The following is a 19115-nucleotide window of genomic DNA, read 5'->3' as shown; positions in this document are numbered from 1 at the left end:
CCTAAGTGTTTCTAGCTAGAGTAAGATAGAAATCCACAATACTTAAAGGCTACCCTCAGAAACATTAGAGGAACAGCGCTCTCTCTGCAAGGAGAAATGCCAAGAGCTACACTATGAAAAGCATTTCTAGATATACCTAACTATGTCTTAACTTCACAGTGCCTTAAAAGCTACTGAACATTCTCAAGCAATGCAGTCTAACATACAGAGAGTACCCAGCGCACAACTGTTAATAATTCATTGCCAAAACAAAGGCATATGGAGAGAGGCTCCACATGACATGTTCTTAGCTTGGTCCTATTCCATAACTCAGTCCATGTATGGACATATCCCTGAGCCTGGAACAAGAGAGATGCTTCTTTCATGCACAGGTGACATGAAGCTGGGAAGGGCCATCAGTACACCACATGCTGGAAATCAACAAGGAAAAAGGTTATGAATAAAATTAGCATGTAATTTGACAAAGGACAACTGCACAAAAACAGAGAGGAAGGCTGCTTATTAGACAGCAATCTACTGGAAAGGACCTGATGGTCAACACAGATCAACAACTTGAACATGAACTGGCATGTTGTTAATAAAAAAGCAGACACCACACAACGGGTAATCACCTTCTCAGCAACGTTCAACCTAACTCAGAACACAGTTTTGTTATGCAGGTTTTGGGATCAGCCACCCCCAAACAGCTATCACTCCAAATGGGTTAATTATCATTGCAGCTGGTATCACTCAGCAGCCAGCAATGAACACAAAATGAACACAGCAATGAAGCATCAAAAAAACCCACGGCAAAACCGCAGGCCGAGAAGGCAGAAGCCCAGGGAAGAGGGAAAGCCTCAAGCCGCCTCACCCCTGAGCGGGAAGAGTGAGCTGTGAACTAGAGGAGTGGGGAATCAGAGCAGGTGGAGCCTGGAGTGACGATGCCCTACACCCCTCACGTACAAGAGCAGCCCCCAGGGAGCACGAGCGACCAGGATGGGCAAACAGGGCCTGGCGCGTCAGTTTGCGTGGACAGGGCACAGTCATCTCCTGGGCCTAGAAGTTATCTGAGCTAGTTTCATCTTATTGTCCTCCACGAGTAGATTGAACCATGGTCTCCACTCATGTCAAAACCACCACCAGAAAGAACGTGGCAACCCAGACGGAGCTGCCACACAAACATGCAGCGGTCCAGGTCCCGGGCTGCAGGGAGTGCCTGAGCCTGTCAGTCCTGCTGGAAGGAAGCAGTGACAGCACCTGTGTGCGCTGCAATCAGCTGGATGACCTGCTCAGCCTGGTGACGGAACTCAAAAAAGAGGTTGAAAGATTAAGAAGTATTAGGGAGTGCGAATGGGAAATTGATTGGTGGAGTATCACGTTAGCACCCCTGAAGCACAAGGAGCAAATGGAGGCTCCAAACGAGGCAGGCAATCCCTCACCCTCTTGCTACCAGGCAGAAGGAGGGTACCTAAGAGATGGGGGAGACTGGAAACAGGTCCCTGCTCAGGGAGGCAGGAAAATTCTCTCCTGACCTCCCTCACCTTCCATGGTGTCCCTTCACAATAGATAGAGGGCCCTGGAACTTTTGAATTAAGTAGAGAAGGAGGAAGAAAAGGAGTCAAACAAGAAGTAAGATCAAGGCCCACCAAGGACAGGTAGCTCTAGACCAGGTATTAAAACCAATTTTAAAAAGAACCCCAGAAGAGTCATTGTAGTGCGTGACTCCATTCTGAGGGGTGTCCAAGGCCCAATATTCAGATCAGACCCGCTTCATAGGGAAGTCTGCTGCCTCCCTGGGGCCTGGGAAAAGGACCTCACGGCAAAAATCCCCACTCTAGTGAGACCCAAGGACTACTACGCTCCTCTGGTTTTTCAGGTAGGTACCAATGATATTACCAGAAGTCCTAAATCAATGAAGAGAGATTTCAGGTCCTTGGGGAAACTGATTAAGGGGTCGGGGGCACAAATTGTGTTCTCCTCCATCCCTTCAGTTGTGGGGATGGATGAAGAAGAATACAGGAGAACTCAGCAGATGAACTTGTGGCTCCGAGACTGGTGTTACCGGCAGGACTTTGGATTTTTCAGTCATGGGTTAGTATACAGGATGCCAGACCTTTTGGCATCAGGTAGGATGCACCTGTCCAACAGGGGGAAAAGTATCTTGGGGCAGGAATTAGCTGGACTCATTGAGAGAGCTTTAAACAAGATATGAAGGCGGAAGGGGACAAAACTGGAACTCCCAGATATAAGCCCCAGGGTAGATTACCAGAGTTTGTGGGATGTTGTGCCAGCGATGACCCTCACCCTGCTATCCCAGTGGAGGCAAGGGATGGAGACATGCAGCACAACAAAGATGCAAGGGATATTGATGGATCAGTAACTGTGGTAACACCTGTGAAAGGTCAGGCTGGAATTAGGATCTCTAAATGCAAACAGGTGCTGGAGACATCAGCCCATCTGAAGTGCATCTATACCAATGCACACAGCATGGGTAACAAACAGGAGGAGCTTGAAGCCATGATGCAGCAGGAAAATTATGATGTAGTGGCTATTACAGAAACATGGTGGGATGTCTCCCATGACTGGAGTGCACCAATTGATGGCTACAAGCTCTTTAGGAGGGACAGACAAGGAAGGAGAGGCGGTGGGGTGGCGCTGTATGTTAGGGACTGTTATGATTGCTTTGAGTACAAGTGTAGTGAAGACAGGGTGGAGTGTCTTTGTGTTAGAATCATGGGGAAGGCCAACAGGGCAGATGTTGTAGTGGGAGTCTACTATAGGCCACCCACCCAGGACAGAGAGGTAGATGAAATATTCTACAGGCACTTAGGAGAAATCTCACGATTGCTTGTCCTTGTTCTTGTGGGAGACTTTAACTTCCCAGACATCTGCTGGAAATACAACACAGCAGAGCGGGACCAGTCCTGGAGATTCCTGGAATGTGTGGCAGATAACTTCCTGACACAGCTGGTGAGTGAACTGACCAGAGAAGGTGCCCTGCTGTATCTCCTCTTTGTGAACAGAGAAGGACTGGTGGATGATGTGGCAGTTGGAGGCCGACTAGGGCACAGCGATCATGAAATAATAGAGTTCTCTATTGTTAGGGAGGCCAGGAGATGGGGCAGCAGAACTGACATCCTGGACTTCCACAGAGCTGACTTTGACTTCTTTAGGCACCTGCTTGACAGAATCCCTTGGGAGACGATCCTGAAAGGTATAGGGGTCCAGGAAGACTGGACACTCTTTGAGAATGAAGTCGTGATGGCACAGGATCTGGCTGTCCCCAGGTGCTGTAAGAGAAGCTGGCGACAGAGAAGACCACCCTGGCTAAACAGGGAGCTTTGGCTGCAACTCAGGGAGAGAAAAGGAGAGTTTACAGCCTTTAGAAGAAAGGGCTAGCCACTCACAATGATTACAAAGATGCTGTGAGGCTATGCAGGGCGGAAATGAAGAGGTCTAAAGCCCAGCTAGAAATTAATCTGGCTTCAGCAGTCAAAGATAACAAGAAATGTTTGTGTAAGTACTTCAACAGCAAAAGAAAGACCAGGGAGAGCCTCCATCCCCTGCTAGATGCAGGAGGAAACATGGCAACAACTGATGAGGAAAAGGCTGAGGTGCTTAATGCCTTCTTTGCCTCAGTCTTTAATAACAAGACCAGTTGTACTGAGGGAATCCAGCCTCCTCAGCCAGAAGACAGAGACTGGGAGAACAACCTCCCCGCAATCCAGGAGGAGATAGTCAGTGACCTACTGCATCACATAGACATACACAAGTCTATGGGACCAGATGGGATACACCCGAGGGTGCTGAAGGAGCGGGCTGGGGTGCTCGCCAAGCCGCTTTCCATCATTTACCAGCAGTCCTGGCTGACTGGGGAGGTCCCAACAGACTGGAAATTGGCCAACAAGATGCCCATATATATGAAGGGTCGGAAGGCTGATCCAGGAAATTACAGGCCTGTCAGCTTGACTTCGGTGCCTGGGGAGCTGATGGAGCAGCTCATACTAAGTACCATCACACAACATGTGCGGGACAACCAGATGATCAGGCCCAGTCAGCATGGGTTTATGAAAGGCAGGTCCTGCTTGACAAACTTGATCTCCTTCTACGACAGGGTGACCTGCTTATTGGATGAGGGAAAGGCTGTGGATGTTGTTTACCTTGACTTCAGTAAGGCCTTTGACACCATTTCCCACAGCATTCTCCTGGCAAAACTGGCTGCTCGTGGCTTGGATGGGCACACACTTCGCTGGGTAAAAAACTGGCTGGATGGCCGGGCCCAGAGAGTTGTGGTGAACGGAGTTAAATCCGGTTGGTGACCGGTCACGAGTGGTGTCCCCCAGGGCTCGGTTTTGGAGCCACTCCTGTTTAACATCTTTATGGATGATCTAGACAAGCGGATCGAGTGCACCCTCAGTAAGTTTGCAGATGACACCAAGTTGGGTGGGAGTGTTGATCTGCTCGAGGGTAGGGAGGCTCTGCAGAGAGATCTGGACAGGCTGGAGCGATGGGCTAAGGCCAACTGCATGAGCTTCAATAAGGCCAAATGCCAGGTGCTGCACTTCGGCCACAACAACCCCCAGCAGCGCTACAGGCTTGGGGAGGAGTGACTGGAGAGCTGCCAGTCAGAGAGGGACGTGGGGGTGTTGACTGACAGCCGGCTGAACATGAGCCAGCAGTGTGCCCAGGTGGCCAAGAAGGCCAATGGCATCCTGGCTTGCATCAGAAATAGCGTGGCCAGCAGGGACAGGGAAGTGATTTTACCCCTGTACTCGGCACCGGTGAGGCCGCACCTCGATTACTGTGTTCAGTTTTGGGCCCCTCACTCCAAAAAGGACATTGAATTACTCGAGCGTGTCCAGAGAAGGGCAACGAAGCTGGTGAAGGGTCTGGAGCACATGTCGTACGAGGAGCGGCTGAGGGAACTGGGGTTGTTTAGTCTGGAGAAGAGGAGGCTGAGGGGAGACCTCATCGCCCTCTACAACTACCTGAAAGGAGGTTGCAGAGAGCTGGGGATGAGTCTCTTTAACCAAGTAACAAGCGATAGGACAAGAGGTAATGGCCTCAAGTTGGACAAGGGAAGGTTTAGCCTGGATATTAGGAAGTATTTCTTCGCAGAACGGGTTGTTAGGTGTTGGAATGGGCTGCCCAGGGAGGTGGTGGAATCCCCATCCCTGGAGGTGTTTAAGAGTCGGGCTGACATAGCGCTTGGCGATATGGTGTGTTTGAGAATGCTCAGTGTTAGGTTAATGGTTGGACTGGATGATCTTCAATACCTTTTCCAACCTAGATGACTTTGTGATTCTGTGAACGACGAACATTTACCCTACTCAAATGTTTGTTTCCTCTGCATTGTTAGCATTTACAGTAATACTGAATGTAAAGTGCAGTGATAGATATCCCAGTGATTTACTGGAGGAAAGAGAGTTCTGTTATTCACTGAAGCACAGTGTTCACTAGACATAATTCCTAGTTTAAGGGGAAAAAAACACTTCCATATCTAAGGAAGAGAAATAAGCATTATGTTAATTATGAAGAATTGCAAAACTGTGCTCTGAATAAAGAAGGAATAAAATGAGTTTTGGAGTGAGACCGTAAATTTCTGCTGACACCCTACAGGTCTTGAAAAGAAAGATCGCTTATAAAAGCTACTACACTCCAAGAGAAATAGTCAAGCATGTCCCAAGGAATCTGAACCTAAGGGTTACCTCAAAAAGGGGGTGCCTGAATGTGAATTATTAGGCAATCCCAGTTAGGCTCTCTCTAGCAGAGGCAGCTTGCCAGGGGAGAATTTCACAAAGCCCGAGACCTTGACTGCTACCATGGAACTGTGTATTTACCTAGAGTCAGTAGATTTGTGCTTGTTTAAGTAGACCAAGTACAGTTTTTCTTTCATTTCTTCAGCCATGTTTACAATGTGTGATTATGCTATTATATTTAGATATTACACATAAATGCTTTTATTTCTAGCTTACAGCTACCCAGCAGATTCTGCAGTGTCCACAGATAAGAAAGGTGCTTCGCAACAACTGAAGGTGACTCACAACAACTGAAGAGGCTCTCTGACATGCCACAGGATATTAGGATTCATGCTTATCCCTTGCAACTGTTGGGGTCTAGGTCACAAGCAGACCTCCTGCTGACTGCTTCCTACACTGGAGGTATCCTTGCTTACTCCCCACTCACAGGGAGCAGACCATGGGCTCTGAAACCTTTGCATTATTTCAAAGGCAGGTGTGTGTGCAGAAACAAACAAGGTAAGTATTATAATTATTATCAGAATGTGGAACTTGCACTACTCAAGAAATCAGACATTTTGTTCAGAATTCTTGAAATCATATTTGAGATTTAAATGCAAACACATTACATTAAATAAGTTGTACTGGTTTTGATGTTTTTGCTTCTGCTGTGTTTACATTCCTCTTCAATACAGAAAGACTTCAGTCTTATTGCACAGATCCAGGCAGTACTTCAAGACAACTGATAAATAAGTTAGTGGAAACAGACTGAAGTGCTAATGTCCTTCTTAGCGTTCTTTATTGGAAATATATAAATGAAAAACAATACTAACCCAATAGTTACTTTGGTTTCTGAACCTTAAAAAGAACCCTCTGTTCCTTCTCTTCCATTTTTGCATTTGTCCAGGGACTGGACAGGGAAGATGGCAATTACTGTCAGAGGAGAATTAAAACCTCAGCTCTGCCTTCTGCTCACTGCAAAATCCCAAAGATAAATACAAAGTAATCTTCAGAAACAAGTGATTTGTAACAAGTTTGTGTGGGAAAATGGAAAGAACTGAATATAATCTCACAGTAAAATTCTGCGGCTGAGAACTCCATTCAAGAAGAGCATTTGTGAATGTTTTTCTAAGTAGATATGACTTTTATCTCAGTAACATGTCAAAGTAACTGAATGTGTGTTAAGGTAATTAAATCTTCTCAGTGATAAAGAATTGAAACTTGAAAAGCAAAACTGTAAGTTACACTTCTGTAAGACAAGCGTGGTAAGTGAAGTATCCTTCATTTTAGAGAAGGTAGTGTTTCTTGCAATATCTCCCATTCTAAGAATAAGTAGTTTAAATGATAATACTTTAAGATGTATTTTGGATTGCTAAATAACATTTAGATCACAGAGGTTTTCCAGTGACAACTTCTGAAGATACTACATTAATAAAGGTAGTTTTTTCTCTTACACGAATAACATTAATAATCTAGTATGACCTTTTTTCTAAACATTAGAATTTTGCATTCTCTGCCTATGTCAGAGTTTATTTCAGCTATTCAATATTGGATGCTTGAAAAATAAAAGGATACGCTTGGCAACTTTCAGGAAAAACACTGCGACAAATCACACATTCTTGTAAGGTATATATTTCTCCTATTAAAATATTTAAGTTCATAGCACATGGTTGTTTGTCCGAGACAACATTTTTGTTGCATTTTTATGAGGTCTTGGGATATAAATTAGTTGTGTACTGACTGAATCTGGAGGGAATATCTTCTAAATTTGAAATACATCCATATCTCTTTAATTCTGTCATCTAGTTTCCAAGAATTTAAAGGAAAAACAACAAAACCAAATCACTATTTAAGTGGTTCTATCACTGCAGAAACAAAATCAGAAAATTATGCTAAAATCATATTCCATCATCTGCAAACACTGGAGACACTGCTTAATCAATATTCTCTTATTTCTGCTCTCCAACAGATAAAGACTTCAACATGTTAGGCATATGTTTTTCATAATGTAGACTTCAAAGCTTGCTGAAATCGAATGTTTCCTTTATGAGGGCCCCAGTAGACTTGGACACATCCAAGAAAAACATTTATGTGGCATTGTATTCAATCTCCTTCCTTGCCTCTTCTCTTTCCCCTTCTCTCAGAGCCCCATTTCTTTTTGAATTAATGCCACCACTGGGCCGAAAGCAAGTTAAAAGTTAAACACAGAGAGGCTAATTAGATAACTCAATGAACTTCTGAATCTTATCTAGAAAGGACTTTGAGGATATGCTATATGCTGAGAGTATGCTATACTGATAGAGCATTATTCATATTATTCTGCTAGGCTATATGCATAGGTATCTTTTAACAGGGACACTGTTAGATGCATTGTCCGTGTATACAGAGATGGTCATTACGCTAGTTTATTCCAACCCATCAGACAGCTCCTGGAATACTGACGATAACTTGACTTAAACAAATTCCAGTCCTGTGAACAGCTCTTTCTCTTGCAAAACAAAGCATATTTTTCAGGTAAAAAACCATCAAGACTGAAGCTGAAACAGGCAGGTATCATTTGCTAAACTACTAACTACCCACCTCTACCCTCCTGGCTTGTACCAAAGAGGTCCAAATTCTTTACCAGGGGAGTGCAGAGAGGGTCACTTGTGTAAGTAACTTGACAGATGAGATCAGATTTTCACACAAAACACAGAAATTGAAGGCAAAGAGGGAGATCTGACTAAATTTACACATCATCCAAGAGTCAGCCCATGCTCTTTATCTCCCCTCAATTTTTCCTCCTCCCTGAATTACATCACCTGGAGCTACAGCTGCAGAGCAGCATGCTTCTGAGACCATATGGACAGAACTCACTGACCCTCCATAAGATTCATGGCACCACCATCTTTCCAGCTTCTGTCAACAGAGCCAGAAAAATGACCAAGCTCTAGAAGTGCAGTGAGCTAACACAGGGAAAAACTGCATAAATAAAAAAGCACATTACTCTCCTGTGTAACAGAGACAACTTCTATTTGAATCATTTACCTAAGTTATCTACACGTGCCCCTAGAAACAACATAACTTTTTGGTCTACATTTTATTATTACAGTGCAAAAATTTAACAACAAGATTCTCTCTGGCTGTAACAGAAACCAAATACTACTTCTCTGCCGTTTTCCTTAAAAAAAACCCCAAATTAAAAAAAAATTATGTAATTTCAAAGAGATACATCTCTGAGATTAATGGACTGTCCAAAGAACCTCAAAGAAATATTGCTGCCCTGAAATGCAAAACAAATCAAAGATCAGAACGTGAGGTGAGAAAAGACTGTACTTACTCCTTATTCTTGCTTTTAATGCATGGCTGGTAAAGGACTTTGACAGCATTCCAGGTCCCCACTGGTCCAGAGCTAGGCATGAAAATATCTCCAAACAATGTAAAAACACTGTGGGAGGAGGAACTTCCTAAAGACTCCACCAGCAATGTGTCAGAATTTAAAAGCCATATCTATAAAATGAAGAAATAATGTATTTTACTCTAGATTACATGAATTTCAATTTCTCCCTTTACTCTGATCCTATATCAGCTGATACTAAAGCCACATTCTTACAAAGCTTCTAACAAAGTGTTAACAGACATAAATTGACATTTTATTATTCAGCACAGTCTGCACAGCTTCTAGTGGAGAAAAACAGGTTAATACAATAAACCGATGCCTGATTTATCAGTCAATCTTAAGAACATCATTTCTGTGAAGCTGCCTCTTTTTGTGGCTGCAGCACATTCCCTTTGATAGTAACAAAAGACACAGTCCCAAGTCGTCTGTTTAAGTACCAAATGGATTACTTCTCTAATTTGATAGTTTTTTAGGAAATAGTCAAGCATATGGTGTTGAACAACTGAGGGCTAAAGACAGGGAACTTAAAGACTACCCACTGGAATTGCCAAAAATTAAGGATTTTTTTAAAAAGCATGATAGTTATGACTGGATGGAGCTAAAACATGCAAGGAAAATGACAACAATTAATGTGATCTAAAAGGCAGGCTGGGATTTTCACACGGCTGTAACAGACCCTTACTTGGAAAAAGGATCTTGATCAAATTTGGTAATGGGACTGGAATTCTTCAGCACTACTTGCTCACAGCAATTCACAGGATATTTACCAGGGAGAGTTTTGAGAAATCTGAACTCTTTGCATCCCATTATGGATCTTATTTAATCTTTGCATGATTGTGCATCAGTGTTCCAACTTGAATTCAGGGCTTTCATGCTATGCACTGTACAAAAAAGGCTTTTCCTTTATTCACAGCCTGCAGTAGTGATCTGAGTTACCAATGGAAATCAATTTTTACAAGTCCTGAGCCTGTATGAAATGTTTATATATTAAATATTTATCCTAGAAAACAGGATATATGCAGTGGTGCTCACTAGAGAGTAATCTTCTGCATCTCATGACCGAATGAGCTTCACATAAAACAAGTTACATGATGTTAGGTAGCAGACATATGATATCCCCTGTGGAGGGAGAAAGCCACCGTTAACAGGACACATAGTATATGTCGTAATTGAATGTGACAGTCACAATTTAACAGAGCCCAAGGCTCAGAACATTACAGTGGAAGCTTCATAAAGGAGGAATGAGATATATTGATAAAGATGTCTTGGGAGGGGATGGGAGGAGGAGAATCACTTTAGCATATGCACATAAATGATGACAAGCAACTGCACTTGGCTTAGCAAGTGGCTGTTCATCAGTTTTGCTCTGGTAACTCACTGTACACAGTCATAGCCTAAACTGCAAAATATACCTCATTAGCTAGGACCATTACACATGGTGCTTTAAGCCAAGTGTTAAGAGGTGTGGAGAAAAGGGGGAAAAAAAACAGAAGTGACCTATACACACAGACCACTGCCAGGTTTGCTTTAACTAAACAGAGTTCCTTCCTTTCGAATTTATTAATATTTCCCTGTGTAGGAGCCTCCTGGGATGCTTTTCAGAAGGGGAATATCCTTCAAACTAGTCAAGGGAACAATGCAGCAACAGCTGCCTACTCCTTTCAGAATGCTTCTGCAACTGCTTTAGAGAAAGCAACCAAACCATCTCATTTGCAACACGGTCCATCTGAAGAGTACTTCCTTCTACCACAAGTGTGGATATGTGGCATCTGACAATAATGTTCTACCACTTGTTCAGAGTATGTCTTTGTCTCAACAGCGATGCAACAGATCTGTATCAATAATTTAGCACACAATACAGAGAAAGCAAATGAATCTTTGCGGATAGAAGGACACTTGGCCATGAGAAAATCAACTTCTGAACTACATTTGCTTCTTCAGGCAATAATTTCCTTCTTTCCCTCATGCATGAATTATTTTTTGATCTTGCTTTTGGTCTGAATGAGCAATCACTCACCAATACTCTGTGTGTTGACTCAAAGCAGTTTATACATGTTATTTCTGGGCTAACATAGTTTTCCATTTTGATCTGTGCTTTCAACTATGTTACTCGCAATGTACAATTTTTCCTTCCTCTCTACTGCTTTGTACAGCAGAGCCTGCACAACCCAATTCCTTTCATATTAACTTCAGTAAGAAAAGAACCTTTACAGAAAGATGAATATATAAAGTTTAGAATTCATTGGTAGTGCAGATTGATGACTTCTTCTGAAATGACAGCATCAGAAGAAAGTGTTTGGTTTTTTGTTGGTATTTTTTTCATTGTTTTTGGTTTGTTTTCTTTTTTAAATCACCTTGTCAATAGGCTTCCAAGATGCTCCTAGGAGAAAAGCTGCAACAAATCTCAGTTATACTTTATGACACTTGATTCAAACAGGTGAAATACGACAATTTACATTCTGTGATCAGTTTCCTAAAATCTCAACCTGTGTCTCCAGCATCAATTTGCAGACAATTAGGCATCAATTCGAATTTAACATGGCTAAAAAAAAAGCTGTTGTTCTTCCTTGCTAGTTCCTTCTTAGTTATTGCAGACATTACCATTACTTTCATCATCACACAGGTCAGTAATGAAAACATCTTCCATTACAGCTTCTTTGTCCTCACATTCAGACTGTTCAGGTAAAGATGTGGTTTCCTCATACTTCACAAAGAATAAAGCTCTCTACAAGAGCTGGGTTGCTAAGCCTCAACAAGGTACTCATCTCACATCTTGACTACTGCAATGTCCCCCTCTCCAGCCTTTGACAAATGCAAATTTGTTCTGCTCATGCTCTCCAAGCCATGGTCCAAGAATCACTATCCGATTGACAGGTCTCTCCCATCTTGTTACATATTTATTTTCTTGGGATATCTTCTCACTACCTCTCCACTTGCTCCTGAAATACAAGCTGCCTTACTTTCAAAGCTCTTTGCAGGCTAATCCCACTCCAAAAACCATCTTTCATTCAGTACTGAAAGACTGGAGTTAGTATTAAAACACTCCAAACTCTATCACACACCTTTTGATTTTCACAGATGTATCTTTTTGGGTTTTATCAGGTTGATCCCACCCATGGGATGAATTCCCTGTATCCATCCACAAAACTACTTATTTACCTCTCTCAAACCTATCCTTATTATAGTACAAAAAAAAAAAAAAGACATCTATTAAGATGCTGCTATGCTGCCCAATAATGTACCATTTTGCTATCTCACTATCCATTTGCTGTCCTCATCTTATTCTTAGCTTGTAAGCCATTCAACTTCAAGGTAAGGAACCCTTCAATAGCAGAGCAAAGAGAGGAGGCAAGTGATTCATCTTTTAGAGAATGTGAAGAGGGCAGAGATATAGTTAGGACAAGTAAGGAAATCTGTATACACTACTTTTCTTTTTCCTGAGACAAAGAGACCTTTAATTATTGTCATCCTTTAAAAAAACCCCAAACATAAGTAGTATATAGCTTGCAGGAACTTGGTTATCCCCAACTTAAACAACAGAAACTCATATTATGATATCTGCAAATACCATAACTGGTAATGTTGATACATGCAGAGGAAATAAGGAAAGTGAGTATACCTTATATTTGTGATTTAAAAAAATAATTTAAAAAGATCTGTGAGAGACCTGAACTTTAATTATCACATACACAGCCTAAGCTGTGTGCATTCACGTATATAAGCACAAACACTGTGAATGAGAGTCTTTGGCTCATTGTCAAAACAAACAAGTGGGACAGCTGGTCCATGATGCATCAGTGATGAGACCACTTGTCTAACTTGGCTGTGTACTACCAGCCTCAAGCACCTACATTTTTTACTGTTTAGCTGTTTGCAATCATTAATATAAACAGTGCTTACATTACGCTTGTGTCCACAAGGCCTCTGAGTCCTAAGACTTAACCCACAACTCCAGAACACCTGCTGATGTGTACAGAGTACCTAGAACCTCACCCTGGACATGAGTAAGTGCTTTCTGATGTTAAACACACAAAAAAATACTAATAACTCACTAATAAAAAGGAAAGGATGCCAACCAGAAGCCAGTGCCTATGCTAATTCAGCCTGCTCCTCTATTCAACAGGTTGGCAAAAATGCAACTCAGAGCTAAGAGTAACGGCAATCTGCTAAATATGGTGATTTTTTCCTTTAGAAGATAACCAGTTTGTTCTATATAATCTACTAGACTTAAGCAACAGAATATTAGGGAACTTGGAAACACATAATCTACAACGAAAAAAATCACAACAATTTTTAATGACTCCTCAATTAGATTATACATAGTAACAATTATGGGTCTGCTGTTGAGAACTTACTTTATCATAACAGAAAAAGTATTTGTCGGTGGTTGCATAAATGTTATCTTGGCACTAAAATTTATTTAAAAGCAACAGATACACACTTACCTCAGACCCTGGATGTTCAGAAATTATAGAACTTGGACAATGTATATATAAAACAGTTTATTTCACTAGATTGCCTACCTCAACAAAGTGCATCTCTAAGTTTATCCAGGGTAGGAATCTACAATCATGTATTTCTTTATCTTTGTGTCTATGAATTACTCATACAAATTGCAAAATCTGAGTCCACAGAATTCTGTGCCTATATTTAGTTCATGAATAAAATTAAACATCCCAGGTTATACCAAGTGTATAGTATCAAGATAATTCCAGATGAAAATTCCTATCCATCTTAAAATATGAGGAATTTAGCTGTCACTATTCAAATATCAAGCTTAACCAATTTTAATAGCATTAGAACATTAAGTATAACTGGCAATTTTATTTTTGTTTGCAAGTACTCTCCTGCTGACTTAAAACAATATTTGTGAAAGATTCTACTCAATTTAATGAATTTCTGGTGATTAAAGATAAGAAGCACTGGAGCAAGAAGATGAGATTTATGTTATAAAGTCAAAACTTAAGCTTTCCATATTTTCTGAATACATACAACAGTGTTATTTTTGTGCTACTTGTGGTGCATCTGTAGTACTTTTGTTACTGTATTAATAGAGAAAATTTATATATATACATCTACTTGGATTAAAAATGGGGGAAAATTTCTTACTTGAACAGAACTCTTCAGAACTATTTGAAGAATCTGAATTTGTTAATTTTCTTTAAACATACAATCATGAGCAGCATAAAACATACATCTTAGGGAGCTGAGATTCATAGGTTAAACTTTTTCAGCAGGACAAAGATAAAAAAAAAAACCTTACCAGAATATAGATTTTTCCATTATCCCCTTTCACGGTGAATCTAAACGTGCTTTTAGCAGAGGACAATTCCACAAGACACTGAGCAACCATGCCCTGTACGAATTGAGACCTGTTTAAGAATTAACCACATATTACATGTTTTCATAACGACTACAGGGGCAAAGTCATTCATATCGACGCAGTACAGATCCATACTGTCAGTTCCATTACATCCTACAATCACTTTTTATTGAGATGGAGCTTCTTTATCTTTCTCTTCCTCAAAACCAGAGGACTTTATATTTCCTGCAACAGGAATTTTTTAATCGATCAGAAGTCTAAATTGCTCCACATCCTTTATTTTGACCAACACCAAATGTCAGATGCTGAATAACAGCCTTTCCCTATTATATTTTACATGTATGAACACAAAGTTAAGAATGATGCACATATTTCAAAGATAATTCACAAAAGGAAAGAATTGTGACTAATGCATAGTACATGATACAAGATAGCTAGATCAAGTTCTGTTTCATCTTAGTCTGTAATTCAAGCTGAATTACTTGAAAATTCAAAAATCTCACTTCCAATTAAACATTTCAAGCTTTATTTAACTTTACATAATGTAACCTTCCGTTTCCACAGTTAGTCACCAGACATCATGCAAACTTAAATAGTTCAAAATAAATAAGTATTGTATTTTGGCTTATTACCTGCATAGTGAGACACTGTGACATTATACACAATCTCTCTCATGCATTACACACAAACACACACACACAAAGACAAGCAAACAAAACTGTATGAGTGGATTCAGACTACATTACTGTTATAACACTTAATTCTGTGATGATTACATAAAATTTGACAGCACTGTTATTATATGTAATTATTCAATAAACTAAAATGGTAGTGCATTTCTAGCATTCTTTCTAAAACATAAACCTGAGCAAATCATCTGATTCTTTTTATTTCTATTTGTTACCTTGGTGTTGGGCTGAAACTCTCCTCAGATGGTCGAATAATCACCTCGGTGACATAATATTTAATGGTATCTAAAATGACAAAAACATTTTTCAAGTACAAGTACAACAGAACAACTAACTTGTTAAGAGTAGACTGTAAGCCACCATATCACTATACTAATTAAACTTTTGTTCAGCATTCAATTAAGAGGTGCAGCGGATGGTCAAATTCTGCTTTGGTTTGTGGGAGGAGAAGCAACCAATAACAGAAAACATACACTGCCAGAAGAAAACTGCTCTGAGCTAATTACACGATCAGCAATTTCTCATTCATATTGATCCTTGTTTAACTCTGGGAACAATCATCTTGAAACAAGGCAAACAAGAGCTCAAGCCAAACCTGAAAGATGAATTGAAAAAACTTTCCGAAAGCACTGAGATCAGCATAGCTTACGTAAGTATTTTAGTACCCTCTGCTGCTCAGTAATGCTGCAGTGAATCACAGGAGACAGTTTTAATAACAGCACACACAGGGGAATAATTTTCTTCTTTGCTCAAAGAGCAGACTAGAACTTCTTTCCAAAAATCACACTAACTCAACACTAACGCATACATTCTGAGTTTCAATGTAACTGTTCCTCAAAAGCTCCTTTAACAGGAGCTTTTAACAGCCTTTAACACTAAACGGAAGTGTTTGAGTACAGAACTTAATTCCAATCAATAATGTCAGGACAAAGACAATAATACTGAAACCCTGTGTCCATGCTACAAACACAGTCTAACCAGAGGGCCAGCAGAACAAGTTAAGCATTTAGCGTAATAAATTTATCCCACTAAGCCTTAGCATGTGAACAACAGTAAAGATTCATCAGTTTCATAAATTTTGAGGGTGGAGAGGATTGTCTTATCTGATCTCTGCCCACACACCCCATTAAAATAGGGTAAAAGCAAGCATTTCAGGAAGACAATCTGTTTTAAAGATTCTGAAGGCTTGATAATCCCACCCCTTTTCCAGATAAGTACTACACTTTTTTAATTATCCTCACTGTTAGGAAATTATATTTTACCTCTAAGTTTAATTTTAGTCTGTTCCACGCTGTGCCTAGTCCTGGGAGACAGCAGGAAAAGAAGTCAGTTCACTGTAGCTGTTGCCCTGAGTAAGGAATTGGTGCTACTGCTGCAAGGTCATTGGGAATTAAGGAGATGTTTGCTTGCAGAGAGATAGAAGGTGGGATTTCCCAAGAAAAAAGTCATATGAGAATGGGGGGATAGAATTAGGGGAAGGAATAGTCAACAAAGGAATTTCAAAGCCAAACCTGGCCTCCAGAGCTACACCACTCTAATTCAGTTTTATCTTCAAGGCTCATGAAGAAGCACCAAGCATGACAGTCAAGTCTGCTCTCTAGTTTCTCTTCAGAGAGATGGCTCTGTCTAGATTTATACCATACATCTCTGGGTCATTTTTTTGTTTGTTCTTTGAAATCTACGTAAATTTCCTACAATACTGAAGAAGCATGGTCAAAACAAATGACATGCTATCTAACTTCAGTCATGTACAGAGTCCAGACCAAATCCCTGCACATCTACACAGTATTTGCCTTTTCCCATACCCATTGATCACATCAATTACTGGTTGCTACAACCTTCTGAAGGCTTAAGATTAGGGCATCCATTATTCATGATGATCTGTGAAGATCTTTTTCAACCACTGCTTTCCTAAAGTCACAACCTGCTTTGTGGGCTTTCAAGCATCTTACCTCAAATTTAGTTTTATTAAAGCTTCTACTGTTCAGATCCCTGTACAGGACAACTGGAACCTTCTGTAACAAAAGACCTTTTGTCTTGTGTCTCCTCATGACTTATTTCTTAAACAGGATTTGCATTTTCTGAGAAGTTTTTATATTCTCCAGATCTCTGAACTGAGCCGGGCTCACAATGACTGATGCAGTGGAGTAAAGGGAGAATGAAAGAATGAATCCTGCTAGTAACAACCTTATTGCTTCTCTCCTGTTAATAACCACATTTTAAAAACCACCAGAGACTCATCTTTACACTACTCCAGGTAAATCCTGCTGATTCAATATAATGACAGCTTTTAAACCAATAATCTCATCATCTCAATGTTGGATGATGATGAGAGAGAACCTGTTTCTTTGACAAGGCTTCTTTTCAGTGACACCAGCCTGGCTGTCAGCAATCATTTCCTTGGCTTCTAGATCTGTAATGATCAAGTTCTGAGTTAACTTTTCCATTAGTCTGTAGGACTGACAGCAAAACAACCAACCTGTAATTTCTCAGGTCTCCTTTTTAACTGGGATTCCTAGTAAACTGGAATCATGCATTGAGCCTTCCAAAGCTTTGGAATTAGCCAAATACACCACAGAAACAAGGATGAGGAAAACCTCTGTTGTAAGTCACTTTCAAGGTCTAACAGTGGAAGCGACAACCTCATCTGTTTCAGAAGGGAATGAGACAAACACACAGGAATCAGCCCTGCACCTTACTGATAAACTAACTTTCCTTTAGAGTTTTTAACCTCCAGTTCTCAGTGGCTGATGCAGTGAAGTCTAGTTTGGTTTGCACATCCCATACCTGACGATACTGTTTCTCCCAGCATTGTCTTGCAGCACTTACAAATTACTCTGGTATTTTCCTCTGATTTCTGTAGGACAAAGAAATGTCATTTAAATGTCACTCAGTTATTCTGAAAAAGGAATGTATAATTTTAACATATTCTCCAGAGAAGATAGTGAACTTTGTACTTGTTTCTGTTCTCTTTATGTTTACATACACACAGATTTGCATCCACTACTTCAGCTTTCTACACTTCAACTTGCTTGCAAGTTTTATACTAGTTTTAAAAACCGGCAACAGATACTGACTACACAGCATAACCTGTAATAGCTAACAGGAGAATCTCGCAATATTGAGTGACTGGATGGTAAAATGACAAGGTAAATTTGATTTTGATAAGGCAAAATAATGCACAGGAGAAGAAGTATTCCAAAATATATACATAAAATATTATGCTGCAATGTAACTACCGTCACTCAGTAAAAAGTTCTAGTCATTGTGGACAGTTTTACAGGAATGCCAGTTCATTGTTCAGCAGAGAGCAGAAAATGTCCACAAACTATTTTGAATTACTAGAAAACAGCTGAAGAACACAACATAGCATGATATTTCAGAAAGGTTCTGTGCAGGCTTATTAACCTGGGTGTAGCATAGTACAGCTCTGGCCTGGAAGCAATACATATATAAAACCACAATGATGTTCCTGAGTTAGTAAACCCTTCTGGAGCTAGAAATCCTGAGAATGTAATGAGAAGACACCTAAATTGGATTTTTACATGTGGTCTTTGTATAATCACCTTTATAATTGTTCATCTTTATAATTGTTCATACAGTATACAGTGCATAAAAATACCCATGTGTAATTAAACAACTACTGTTTTATTGGCTTGGTTTATAAGTCTAAACAAGTCACTATCAACCTGAGAAATCATATTGCAGATCATGCCTATGAAAATAATATCTACATTTAGCATAAATTAAAACCTCCAAATTTATCTTTTTCTGAAACCTTTGTAAAAGATGGCGACAGTTCCCATGGATTCCAAGTGAAGTGAGCACAGATGCACTCTTTGGGGAGCATAGTTTTCCTTCATCACCACTACCACAGTCCTTAGTATTCAAATTTTAAAATGGATGGATGATGATGATGTGTCGGACTGATGTCCAGAACAAAAAATGATGCTCTGTGGCCTATGACATCACAAAATTATTTAAGAAAAAAAAAACCAAACAAGCAG

At 40.3% G+C, this 19115-nt stretch overlaps 1 protein-coding gene across 6 annotated transcripts in view; it reads right to left on the bottom strand.

Annotated features, from left to right (window-relative positions):
• UBE3D (ubiquitin protein ligase E3D) overlaps positions 1-19115 on the bottom strand; it is an 89563-nt gene that overhangs the window by 56237 nt on the left and 14211 nt on the right. For 4 of the 6 annotated variants that reach the window (XR_012622626.1, XM_074819684.1, XM_074819683.1 and 1 more), the window contains exons 5-8: positions 17896-17965; positions 15324-15393; positions 14360-14468; positions 9037-9206 (exon numbers count right to left, since the gene is read on the bottom strand). Coding sequence is in view for 5 of the 6 variants with exons in the window: in XM_074819684.1 (XP_074675785.1) it covers positions 9037-9206; positions 14360-14468; positions 15324-15393; positions 17896-17965 (419 nt within the window). In the remaining variant the exon portion in view is untranslated. Of the gene's footprint in view, positions 1-7205; positions 8616-9036; positions 9207-14359; positions 14469-15323; positions 15394-17895; positions 17966-19115 lie in introns of those variants that run through there. The other 2 variants (XM_074819686.1, XM_074819687.1) reach the window with 2 other exon arrangements.

This window comes from Strix aluco, chromosome 3 (genome assembly GCF_031877795.1).
Source record: "Strix aluco isolate bStrAlu1 chromosome 3, bStrAlu1.hap1, whole genome shotgun sequence".
NCBI lineage: Eukaryota > Metazoa > Chordata > Aves > Strigiformes > Strigidae > Strix > Strix aluco.
The sequence above is the reverse complement of the archived record's forward strand: the minus strand, read 5'-3'. Positions and strand labels throughout refer to the sequence as shown.